Source organism: Callithrix jacchus, chromosome X (genome assembly GCF_049354715.1).
Source record: "Callithrix jacchus isolate 240 chromosome X, calJac240_pri, whole genome shotgun sequence".
Taxonomy (NCBI): domain Eukaryota; kingdom Metazoa; phylum Chordata; class Mammalia; order Primates; family Cebidae; genus Callithrix; species Callithrix jacchus.
The window spans coordinates 119,147,325-119,160,928 of record NC_133524.1 but is presented as its reverse complement, the minus strand read 5'-3'; the positions used below and the strand labels follow the sequence as shown (position 1 = coordinate 119,160,928).

General features: G+C 39.1%; 1 protein-coding gene across 13 annotated transcripts in view; it reads right to left on the bottom strand.

Annotated features, from left to right (window-relative positions):
* The window catches only part of GRIA3 (glutamate ionotropic receptor AMPA type subunit 3), a 315,767-nt gene that overhangs the window by 84,343 nt on the left and 217,820 nt on the right, over positions 1-13,604 (bottom strand). For all 13 annotated transcript variants that reach the window (XR_013531388.1, XR_013531387.1, XM_078362314.1 and 10 more), the window contains 4 exons: positions 12,277-12,444; positions 8,041-8,145; positions 7,618-7,725; positions 6,237-6,443 (listed from right to left, as the gene is read on the bottom strand). Coding sequence is in view for 11 of the 13 variants with exons in the window: in XM_078362314.1 (XP_078218440.1) it covers positions 6,237-6,443; positions 7,618-7,725; positions 8,041-8,145; positions 12,277-12,444 (588 nt within the window). In the remaining 2 variants the exon portion in view is untranslated. The remainder of the gene's footprint in view (positions 1-6,236; positions 6,444-7,617; positions 7,726-8,040; positions 8,146-12,276; positions 12,445-13,604) is intronic.

The following is a 13,604-nucleotide window of genomic DNA, read 5'->3' as shown; positions in this document are numbered from 1 at the left end:
AAGGCTCTAGTTGCCTTTGGCAGACATTTCCTTTGGAAAGTTGATATGTGTTGAAAAAAGAAGTGGGGCAGAATCAAGCTAGACAAGAGGAAGATAATTGCTGTGTGTCGGGGGACACAACTTAAACTGATTTATTGGGTATACTTTACGGGACATTTACTGTCCGCAATTGTTAAGATCTTGAGAAAAAGATGAGATCTATTTAAATCCGTGCAACAACACAACAACAAGCTGAGTCACAGCAGAATATCCTAATTTCTTTACCTAGAACAGGTATCCCAGACTGGATCTGTTGATTAGGGCTCCTTGTCCTTGGGGCGCTGAGAGAGTTAAAGACAATGTGAAGATAAAAAGTGTCCCAGCAGCTGGATGAAGGCCCTGTGAGACTACATTTAGCTGGAAATATTTCCCCGACTCTTTCTGCTTAGAATGGCACACTTCATGTGTGTGTGCTTTTTGCTTCATGCTTAATGCTTTTTCCTGCAGTTTACATGCATCATTTGAAGGAGGGGGCACTTTTACCAAATCATCAGCCTTTCTGCCAAAGCCAGTATAATCACCTGAAAAATATTTGGCATCTGTTACTGGACCCTTGCTTCTCTGCCTTTTAGCTGGAAGGACAGATCGACTCCCTGCCTTTCTTAGTGAAAGATGAATCCAGCTTAGGATAGTGACAACTTAAGAGATAATTTCTTCTAGGCAGAGAAATGCCAGCACAAATAGTATCTGTAAAGTTGCCATGTGTCCTGGGAGTGTGAAGGAGTCTGGGGATACCCAGGGAATATGACCTATAATCAGCCATCCCTGCAACCCCATTACCACCCCCGGCTCTCTGCTATCTTTTAAGCCAGAAGAAGCAATTTAAGCAGCAGCTTGTCAAGCCTTCCCCAAAGCACCCCCCTCTTCTTTATCCTTAGTTGTAAGTGCTAGGAACATAAGGAACATGGTAGCTGCCCACGGGGAAGTGTCCTGTTCATTGGGGCCTCAATTTCCTTCTAGCCTTTCTCCTGACTTTCTTTTTCTCTTAGGTCATATCTACTCTCCAAGGGCAGAACCCCCCATCTGTCTATATTGGGTTTTCAAATATTTCAAGTGACAACTAGAAATGTGAATTACATCATCCTGGAGGCCATAGATAAGCAGGATGAGTATCTTGGATGAAGAAAAGCAAAATGAGTATTTTAGATGGAAAGTTTTTAATCCAACTAGATTGTAAGCCCCTTGGAGCCAGGTGGGGATGCTATATCTGACTGATACAACACCAATATTCCCATAATCTGACAAGTTTAGTGAACTGAACCAGTGTGACCCAGTGGATAGAGCACTAGACCATGAGTCATGAAACCTGTGTTGCCAAGTTGTGGGATTTAGTGACTTTGTCCAATCCTGCTGCCACTCTTGTACCTGTGTCCTCTATCAGGCTTTGGTTTCCTGATTACCCAAGGGAAAATCCTAAAATCTGATCTTGGCTGTTCCCTATATGCACTTGTAAAAATGAATGATAAGGTAGGATTAAGGATGTTCAAGAGCTCTGCTAGCAAAAAAATTTGCTGTTTTTAAGTGCCCTCAAAACACATGGTATTTGGAAGCCATAAAAACTTGTGGTTTGTGAGCCATTTGATCTAGGACTGTTACCATGTAGTGGTGTTACAGACATCCAGCTCAAAATCAAAACTGCTAAAAGCAGGTGGACAGTTTCAAGTCCATAATGTTCTGAAGAGCTTACATAATGGGGCACATTGTGTCCTACTGAGGTTTGATTCAAAAATAGCCTTCTTAAGAGATACAAGGTGCCCCAACATCAATCTTGATTTAAATTTCTTTAGAAAAAAACCTATTTGTAAATTATCTGAAAGGAGACTGATTGGTTTCTTTATTCTTTAACAAATTTAATTCATTTTGACTCCTTCTTGAGACTTTATGACTGACACTGAAATCTCCCTTGCAGAGCTTTCTTCATCTCTGATTTTTTTCATTCTTTCCACTCTGATCTGTCATACTAAAAGCATAAGAGAAATACCCTTAAGATAAAGCAATGGCTATTGTGTAGCCATCGTAGATTTCATGAAATCTGTGTAGGTTTCATGCTCACTGCAAGAAATATTTCCCTGTTCTACATCTTTTTGCTCATTAATAACTTAAAGAAATCATTAGTTTTCTGGTCTTCTTTTTTTAAAGCAACTTGTGAACCACAAGAGGCCAGGCCTGCCGGAAATGAAAGCCTGTGTTTTCATTTCTCTCCATTTCTGTCATTGATAGAGAAGTTTAAAACTTCCCAATGCCAAAAGACTAAAACTTCTAAATAAACATAAAGACACATTTAGCTCATGAGATCATCCTTTTTCACAGAAAGCTTTTACTCCAAGCATGATAAGAATGTCTATTTCTCATAGCCACAGGTTTTAGAAGAAAATGGAATTTGGCAGTCTTCTCCAATGGGTTAGTTTGCTGTAGTTTACTGGAATCACCTCCTGTTATAAACCCAGAAAGCATCAGCAAGTTGTTTTAGGCAGGGGAAGGAGGAGGACATTTCAATAAGACCCTCTATGGCTATTACTTTTGTCTTTAGTAGAAAGAACTAAAGAGAAAATATGGGAAGGTTCCTGTAGGAAAACTTTTACTATTCAGAAGTGGAGAGAAGGCATCTAAATTGCTGAACAAATAAGGAACTCTAATACTCATGCTCCCTCACTCACAAGTAGACAAACTGGAAGGAGGAAGAGATATATGGAGATTAAATGAGTGCAGTACAGAAAACATGCCAGGGAAGAAACCAAATCCAGTGCGAAAAATTGGTCTTTGTCTGAACCATGTCAATAAATCTGCTTTGCTCTATGTCACTATGTCTAATGTCTTCCTCAATGCCAGGAGGGCACTGATCTATTTATAGACAGTGACAGGAGAACTATGGTCATTCAGTTGTGATGGGCTGGTAGAGTTCATGGCATAGCTTATATCAGATAACCTGGGCTAGTAGAAACTTATACCTTAGGCTGGGTGCGGTGGCTCATACCAGCACTTTGGGAAGCTGAGGCAGGTGGATCACTTGAGCTCAGGAGTTTGAGACCAGACTGGCTAACATGGTGAAACCCCATCTCTACAAAAAAATACTTTAAAAATTTGGTGGGCATAGTGGCAGGTGCCTGTAATCCTAGCTACTCAGGAACTTGGGGCAGGAGAATTGCTTGAACTCGGGAGGTAGAGGTTGCACTGAATCAAGATCACACCACGGGACTCTAGCCTGGGTGACAGAGCAAGACTCCTCTCAGAAATAAATAAATAAATAAAATAAACATAAACTTACACCTTAAATTTCCTGCCATGCTGCTGTGGCCAAACACTCTTCTTTCCAGAATGACTAAGGCACCATGGGCCTTTGTAATAAATTTCAACTGTCTTTCAGAATGGGATGGGCCTGAAACAACATGTTGGTTGTTGGACAGATAGTGTAATGATTAAAAAGCATGGACTTCAGGGTTAAAGACCCGGGTTAAAATTATTGTATCACTGTTATAATTTGAATATTTTTGTCCCCACATCCCCCACAATTCATAGGTTGAAATCCTAATCCCCACGGTGATGGTGTTAGGAAGCAGGGCTTTGGGAGGTGATTAGGTCTTGGGAGTGAAGCTCTCATAAATGGAACTTATAGTACCCTTATAAAAGAGGCCCAGGAGAGACCCCTTATTCTTTCCATCATGTGAGAACACAGGAAGAAGGTACCATCTATAAGCCTGAAAGTGGCCCTCACTAGACAATGAGTCTCCCTTGGTCTTAGACTTCGTGGCCTCTAAAACTGGGGAAAAAAAATGCCTATTGTTTGTAAGCAACTCAGTTTATGGTGTTTTATTATAGCAGTCCAAACAAACTAAGGTAGTCTCTGTAAACTGGTCTTTGGCATGTGACTTCACCTCTCTAGGCTTTATTTTCTCACATGTGGAAAGAGTTTAATAATGGCACTTTCCCCAGAGGTGCATTGTGAGGATTGAATTACAAAAAGTCTATAAAGCATTTAGCACAGTATCTGGCAGCCAGTAAATAGACAAAAATGGTAGCTAATAATAATAGTAGTAGTAGTAATGATATTACAGGATGATCTCCCATCACGAACTCAATTTAATGAATATTGGCTTAGGCATTACTGTATGCCAGTCAATGATTCTCTAAAGCAAAAAGTGAGCATTTACTATATATATCAGGTAATGTGCTAATAGCAGGAGTGAACTGTAAGCAAGAGAAGACCTCTTGGAGCCTAAGTGTTGGGGAGATGAGGAACAGGTAAGATAAGACCTTATCAACAACTTGTAAAGTAAAATATTAGATCTGTGTGTCAAGATGACTGAGAGCTTCTCAGAGTCCTCAGAAATCATGACTGGGTGCTCTGCCCTTGGTCAGCCCTTTCTGGCATTGGAAATTCTCTTTCTCACTGCTGGATTAACTTGAATTTCATCTGCCCCTTAGCCCTGCCCCAGTTCCCAGGACCAGCCTTGACCCAAGACAGGAGATAATGGCTCCAGGCCCATAGACGGGGGCTAAGTTTCAAGTTGCCTTGCTGTTTGTCTGACTAGAGGATGGTGCTCCAGTTTTTGTATCTGGGGTCCAGCCTCACTTTAGTTACCTTTCTGTGTCCCTATTTTTTAGAAATAAGCTTGTGACTTCGTGCTTCCTCCCAAAGGCCTGCTCTAAGAACTTATTTAGTGACCCCAGTACTCTCTTGTGATTGGAGAGCTATACCTTATTCTTGGTGGTTTCCATCCCAAGCACTAGAGTCCTTCTCCTGAACCCTGGTCCTGTAAATAACCTGGTTGTTTGCATCTTGCCAGCTGAAACTTCTCAGTATCTCCACCTCTTAGATTCATCTGTCTTTCCCTTACTTAGTGTAGATATTGTCTAGACAGAGACTTATTATTACAGGTAATCTTTGTTAGAACTAAATCTTTGTCACCACCCCCTGCACTTAATTCTCTAGTGACTGGTCTACTGAATGGACAGTTTTTCTGTCCAGTTCTGCTTATTTCCATGCGCCTCTTTAAGCTGCCCAAGATATGACATTCACAATCAGAGGCCAAAACCATTTAATACTGTTACCCAGGAGCTCTGAAGATACCACTGTACCTTTCTTAAAAGCCCTAATTTTCCATATTAATTCTTTTGCTCTTGGACTATTGATAAGCCCTCGTCAGAGCCATTCTGTTCATTTTTCATTCATTAATTTAGCAAGTATTTATTGAATATGTTTCAGACTGTCAGATACATCTTCTGTCCTTGTGGAATTCATAGTCTAGTAGAACAGTAGAACTAATAAATGGATCATTACAATACAGGCTCAGAAGTACTATATGAATACGGAAATGAAGGAAGCAAAAAGCAGAGGTACCTAACCCAGACTGCAGGCGAGTACATGCGGATAGAGAAGGTTTTCTGAAACAAGTATCACTGCTGTGTTTCAGAGGACTAGTAGGTGGTATTAGCTGGCTGAAGAGACGCAAAAGTACTTCCAGGCTTATACTAAGTGAGAGCTCAGCACTTCCAGGGAACAACACTTACTTTGCTATAGCTGGAACATCGGGTGTGAGGGGGAAAGAGTACAGGATGAAGCTAGAGAGGTAGGCGGGTGCTAGATTATAAAGTGCCTTATTTGCCATGTGAAGGAATTTGAATTTTATTCTGATTTTTAAAGTGGGAAATTACAGTAATGTGGAGATCTAATTTGCCAGGGTCAGAACAGACACAGGGTAACACATTAAATGACTGATAGATGTTAAGAACCCTAATTAAGGTGATGATGGTGGGGGTGAAGAGTGTGTCTAGATTTGAGAGACTTAAAAGTAGAATTCATAGGACATGGTGACTGACTAGATAAGAGGGGAACAATGAGGAAAGATGATGAGGTTGCTTAGGCAAAGTTGCTTAGGCAACTATGTGGGTGGTAATTCTGCTGCCTGAGCTAGAGAACACAGAAGGAACAGGTTTTAAATAGAGGGCAGGCTGCGCTTAATGTTGCCAAATAAAATCCCCCAATTCTATTTTCCATTTAGTAAAATTATCCTGTTGTCCAAAGGATACTACTGACAACCTACCTTTACAGAGCGCAACTGTAGAAGAAAACATTTTTCTTGTAGACTATATGTAAACGATAAAACTGGATAAATACTGCACTTGAAAATTAAATCCTCTCTCTTCTCTGTTAGTTGTAAAGCACAGAGTAAATGAAAACAGAATTGGAAAAAACTCACCCCATAGACGAGTTCCCCAACCATGCCATTCCATATTTTAGTCTCTGGATCCCTTGCACCATATTTCCCGTCACCAACGATGGATAATTTGTATTTGATCCTCACATGTTTGGCTATTTCATAGGCTAGGTCTACACAATAGCCTTCATATCGTTCATTTCCTTCCAGTTGCTCATGGTTCTTCTTGTACATTACATATGGTGATTCCTTTGGGACCAGAAGCAAGATCAAAGGATTACTCCTATACATTTTTCTAAGAGAAGATAAATGTAATAATTTTTCCCCTCTGTGACTATTAATGTTTGGTATGTGAAAAAGGCCTGTAAATTGTTACTTAGTAAACAGAAGAGACTTAATTGAGTATTCATTGGGTCACATTTTTTTCCGGAGTCCTTAACTGATAATTTAAGGAAGCAGAGAAGGATTTCAGTTCTTTTTGAGAGTTTGAAAGACGGCCCAGTTTTCGCCTATCAAGTCTTTGATTTCATCAAATTTGGCAGACTTAGTTACGTGATGGTGAACTGCCTTTGATTTCTCAAGATTTATCATGTAGCAATCGCAGCTGGTTGAGGCAAAGCCCTGGGGAAGCATTGTGATCCTTATGAGGTCAGGGTTTGTGGCATTTACATTTTTACACTTCCAGGGCCTAGCATAGTACTTACGACAAAGGGAGTATTTGATAGGTATGCTTAAATGAAAGGTAAACTTCAGCCTAGTCTCCAGTCAGTTAGTCATACTTTCACACCTAGTGGTGTATTTGTTTTTAACCCAGGTTTGTACTTCATTCAGTAAAAACAAACCAGCTTTTAGAAAAGTGTTTTAAAACATAAGGAGAATACCATCTCACATTTTAATCATGCTTTGAGTTTTGCAGAAAACGTCTTCATGTAGCGAATTGTGCCTTGAAATGGGCTTCTGACATGGGTAGGAGATTATGATTATTCCCCTTTCATAAATGAAAAAACAACAACCCGAGGCTCAGAGAAGTTGTGACATGCACAGTTTTACAGGTTAGTGGTAGACCTAACTTTAGAATCCTAATGTACTCTCTCTTCCACACAATGCTGCTTCCCCCACAATGAAGAATTAGGTTTCAAGTCCAGATGAAACATCAGTCCTATGGGGGCGGGCGCGGAGGCGGGGAGAAAGAGAAAAATGATAATCTAAAACTATTCCAAATTCCTATTCTTTTTCTTTCTCTCTTTTTGTTAAATGACATTCTGTTCATCATCATGGCAAGATACTTTGAGAGTTTCCTGAGCTTCCCTGTTGGAAGTTTTTACTGTTTGAACTTGAGATCTTTTCTACTGGTAGAAAAATACTTTCAGAAAACAGAAGTCTTGCTGGACAGAAAGGCCACCTACCTTCTGTTCACACTTACCAGAATAGTAGTCACTACTATGGTCCGATTCTCTGCGGATGCACTGTCATTGCTGATTTGCTGATCTGAGAAAGGCACAAACCTTTCATACTCATTCCAGTAGCCGGCCTAGAAAGAGAAGACATTTGACCTGGATGCCTATTTTTCCCTCAAAAATGTACTGCATGAAATTCAAGTGCTGTTGTGGAACAAAACTTTCTTGAGCTCTACAAGGGTTAACATCCCGTCTCCCTGTGTCTTGTCATTCCCATCAGGACCCCCAAAACACACACACACACATGTGCTATTCCTTCATCCTGGAGGTTCCCATCTCCCACTCACCCTTACTGATATTTTGTAAAATAATAATACCTATATTCTTACATCCAAATGCTGTCCTCTTTCAAGAGTACTTTTCTTTGAATGTCTATTTTGGTTACTTACTTTTCGAGAGCCACTGACTTTCATTTCATAGACATCGATGGTATAATTTGTTCTACGCCCATAAGTGTCAAATTGGATGTTTCCAGTCATTCCTTGTACTTGCACCTGGTAGAAAGAGAAAATTTAAAATTTAAAAATAGCACAGCATTATTGCCTTCTAGGTCTCTGGGATGAGGTCCACTGTCAGATCTTGGAATCTTGAAGAATTATTATTGCAAGTCATTGAGCTCTATCCACCAGATCAAGTCTATACAGATCTTCATTTCCTCCACAGTGTTTTCTTGGTATGCCTTTTAGTTATGAAGCATTGAGTAGGTGTAAGAGGCTGTTACTTATATAATACAATGAGGGCTCTACTGCCACTTTTTCAAGGGCCTGAAATTTCCACTAGTCCCTTCCTAAGAATACTCTTCAGGCTACCCTCTTAACTGGGGTAATGTATTCTATACTGAATTCCTTGGGGGCCCGGCCTGTGTCTTATCTTAATATTTCCCACATCTGAACATAATCTGGTTTCAGTAGCTTGGGCACTGTTGCATCTGGACTCATACTGTAGCTTCAATTATTAACTGAACAACCTTCAGCATGTTCTTACTGCTTTTTTACCCCAGTGTCCTAATCTGTAAGATAAAAAATCCTAGTAGTACCCATCTTTCAGAGTTGTTGGGAGGATTAGAGGAGTTATGCATACGTGATGTTTAGAACAGTATGTGGCATCTAGTAAGCATCAGAATACACACTCGCTATATTAATTATTATTAACCAAAATGGATTTAATTCTGTTTCTTGAGAGGGCTATACATTTACCAGCTACTACAGTGACAGCGATAAGCCTGCCCTCTTATTTAACCTACTCAAGGTAGTAGACAAGAGAGCTAAGCCATGGAAGGATAATCCACAGACTGATGAAATTTATTAAGTCCAAGGGGTCGGGAGTATGGAGCACTAGACAAGAAAGAGAGAAGTACGGGGAACCATAACACTTGTTTGGGATGCCAAATGCCGATTTCATGTATGGTCCATTTTTTCCTGGGCCTGGGCCCAGTATTATGGATTAACAAGAGGTGATCTCTTCTAGGTAGAGAGATTCTTTACCTATTTTACAGTGCAGGGACACTGGTTGAAATACCCTCTACAAATATAAGTCATTATTATTAACCACTTGCATTACTCATCTAGCAAGTAAAGGTCAAAGACTGCTTCAAAGAGAAAGAATACATCTCATTTTCCAGTGTGAAGGAATGGAATTGTTTTTCTTTACTTACAGAAAATGACAAGGTGTCAAACAAGTCAGAGAGTGGCAGTAGGTTTGTGATGCATAAAGAAAACATGTTGTCAAATATTAGGGAATGTTTTTTAAAGGGAAAGGGGCTTGTTCACCACCAGTAGGAGACTGTGGAATTTCTGTTGAAAGGGAAATGCTCCAGTACGATGAACTGAAAACAAGACGATTGTCCAGCTGATCCAACAAACCTAAGTACTATTGTTAGCTTAGGCTTGCAGAGAAGGTGACATCACACTTCTGGTTAGAGAAAAGAACCTTTGTTGAGATAGAAATTACTTATCCAATAGGGTGGGACTGATATGTAATGTGAGCACTAAGGGCTCTTTACGCTCTATTTTGAGCATTGAATTCTAAGGCAAGAGTTAGGCATGGCAGAGACGAGGGCAATAGGAACTTATTAAGGAAAGCCTTCATTAGTGAAAATAGCAAGGGCTTTAAGTCTCATTAAGAATTGTGTATTTCTGAAGACTCAGCCTATGAATTCTATGAATTGGAAAATAGTCAAGGCATGGTCTAATAGATTCCAGACCCCATGATTTGAATATTCGGTGACCAGAAGTACAATTGGACTACCAGAGAAATCTATTTTTAAGAATGTGATCTAGTATTGAATGTTAGAGATAGTTTCCCAGCATCACATCTGGGATCCCTTCTTTAATTCATAGGATCCTGTGCAAGACGTAGACATAATTTTTATAATCTATGTATTTCTGGCTTTCCTACTGGATTAGGAGCATTTCCAGATGAGAGACTTTTTTTTTGCCTGTTCTCATCAACTAATATTGCACCTGGGATGGAGCAGGTCCTCAATAAATGTTGATTGAACAAGTCTCAATGACTTAGAATCTGTGACAGATATGTCAGTAGACTGTGCTGAGGCTGATCTTTGCATTATTTGCAGATTGTGAGGAGAATGATTACCCAATTTGTAAGTGGCTTTAAGATATTTTAAAGCATTTGTTTACATATTAACAATTTAAATGTGAGCACTCCTCATCTTATTTCATGCTTGCATACTAATATGGAGCCTGACACATAGTCATAGGTGCTCAATAAATATTTACTGAATGAATGGTGTGCTTATTTATTCATTAAAACAGGCCCCTTAGGAGCCTCTGCCAGGCGATGATTTTGTTTGCGGGATTTCTTTTGAAGGAAGAGAATAATTTATTGAGAAACAACTATATGCTAGTCACAATGAAGGATGCTTTATATTATGCAATCTCATTTTTAATTAACTCAAATAAAATGGGATTTCTTTTAATGTAGTAAAACATTTAGTACTTCAGACTAGCCTCCTTTGCAGTCCCTCTGAGTAGAGCAGTTTTACTGAGGCGCTGTCTACTTTTGGAAAAAATTGATGCCTTCCAGCCTCTCTGGAGCAATAGAGGTTGGCCTATAGAAAGAGGTAATGCATCGTTTTGGTTGAGTGTCTGGTCATTAGGGCCTGGGGAGGAAGGTTACCTGGCTTATAACTTGAGCTTTGTCAGTGAGTTAGATAGGTAGAAACTTTTCTGTGCAGCAGAATGATCAATCTAATTTTTTCCTAGCCCAGTTGGTATCTTGTCTTTCATTCTGATAGCTAGTTTTCTATTTGGGAAGGTAGTTATTTGTGTCATGAATAGGGAGTCAATTGGAGATGCTGGCTCTTGCCCCTTGAGGTTATGTTGATGAAAACTCCTTTTGATTCACTCTGAGGGAGTTTTATATTTCACTCATCATTATGTTTCACCTGACAATACAAATCTTGTAACTGCTATGAAGGTTGAATTTAATTAACTGCTCTTCAAAATTGTACAGTGCTACCTCCATAAAACTACACTTAAGGCATTTGTTAAGGAACTGACATAATGACATAAAAATCTGCATGATGGGAGAATGAATCATCTCTCTTTCTTGAAGAGAGACACAAGGGCTACTAACCCCTTTTGACTGAATGCTTGCAAATTGGCAAATTTAAGGTATCAGTAAGAGAGCCAACTACACAAAATGATGTATGTCATGAGGCCATTACAAGTTCTTCCTTGCTGAGCTGCACACAGAATTATTCTATCTTTGCCCATCTCTTTGTTGATTTGGATGTCCCAAGCATTTCAGGATAATTAAATAAGCTGAAATAAGAGATTCTTGTACCCTTGAAAGCTCATTTTAATACATGCAGGCACATGTGGCATGAAGCAAAATATTCAGGACAGAGCTTTTGCTTGGAAAACTGCAATGAATGGGTGATGCTACTTCTGGTACAAATAATGAAATCTGTTCAAAGGACATTGCTTGAAGCCTTAAATGATCTCCTACCCAGCAAATACTAAAAACAAGTGACCTATTTGACTGTCTATCCATTGATTCCTTTTCCTTTTCTTTAGGCTTTTTCTTTGCAGCATTGGGCAAAAGCTTCTTAAGTAGGCCTAGAAATGTATCATGTTCCTGCATTTCATCCTGTAGAATAGCATGAGTGTTCTTTTTGACAACAGAAATACTATCACACTGGCTAAGTTCCACAGCCTGTTCAGGCTAATCATTTGTCTGATGAGCCAGAGGATGCTGTCCTTTGTAATGTCTATCTTGAAGTTACAAGCATCTTATAAAATATCCTAATCTCCCTAAGGAATGTCATATGTTTGAAAGGTTTGAATTTTTGAAGCTATTTACATATTTAATCCATAACTTTTGAGAATACTGTTTCATTTACTAGCCACAGTATAGCACATAACCAAATATTCATTTGCCCTAAATTTATCATTTTTTTTAAGCTTCAAGAAAGGACATCTAATTTTTAGATTTCTATATTTTGATGAGTAAATGGCTATACTTATTCTCTTTGCATACTCTGAGATTCTACATAATCTGATTCTATTTCTTTTAGTATGTCTTCTCTCATGATTAAGGTCTCATCTTTTTTATGTCTTTTATAAGTTTCTTCTACCCCAATAACCCACTATGGTCTTTACCATTTTCAGAGCTCTCTCAATATCAATTCCTTGACTCCAGGGCACAGCAGGATTTGCTAAGCAGTCTCCAGCACTTCCTCTCCGGGACACATCCACTCGCTGCCTCCTCAGATAGCGGAAAGCTTCTGCTATGACCAGTATTGCGTCGTGTGTCAATGCAGATGTATACTGAAATGGATGCATGAAAACAAGATATCATAATAAATGATACCCTCAAAACTTGCCTTGTTCCTTATCATTTTCATTCATGTCTACCTATTGTTCAATGCAGTCACCCACCTAATTATGTAAGAGAGCTCTCTGGGCAAGCCTGAATTTGATTCATTCTATAATGATACCTCTTACCTCATATGTGAATGTGTTAAGATTATTACAGTCAAATGGCTCAAGGCAATCTCTCTCTTGCTTTCAATATATATATGTTTTTTTAATACTGTGTAACTACCAAAAGGCTGGGTCCTTTATAGAGGAAGAAATATGTGTGAACTTAAAGGATGGCATGTATAGACTGGAGTGGAAACAGCATATCCTAAAGCAAGACTGGGTTATTGCTGTTTGTAATAGAAAATTCAGATCTGGTATTTACTTAGGGGAAAATGGAAATAGCTAAGTTAGACAGCTTGAAATTAATTTGGAGGAGAACATTAATCATTTCTGTCTGGACCATGTTTCTGGCGAGCTAGGACTTCTGGCCAGTAATAAATCAGTTTTTGTTTCCTGGGGGGTAGCAAAAACCAAAGCTGTTTTTCAATTGCAGAAAATTTCAATTATTATTGAGTTTTAAATCTGATAATGTTGACAATTCATAGGCAATACTTCATGATGCCACCTCTTGCAGGCAAGAACACTTTCTATTCCTTGGATATATTGATATGCTCTCCCAGGATGAGGTCAGTCACTTAATAGAAGGGATTTGATTATCTGCAGTTTGAAATGGTGGATGCTTTTTCATTAAATGAATTACCATAACAAACTATGGTTAAAATAAGCTGACCCCTGTTTTGCAGGGGCGACAAATACTGGTAGAATATAGAATGTTGTTGATTTAAAAAAGGCAGCAAAATGTCCCAGGGGGAGTTTTCTCTCTCTAGTACAGTATGTCCAAATACAGTCGGGAGTGAATAGATTATTGCCTCTACAACTACCAATTAACTTTCCTGACTTTACTCATGTTACTTCTCTTTCAGAAGCACATTACCAAGTGTGACTGTAATAGGGGACATATGTTCTTTCATTAAGAAAAATCTTTGTGTCTGCCCATCTTTGCAATACATGAAGCCAACATGGTGGTGATTTTCTTTCCAGCTGACTGCATAAATTGTCAGCGA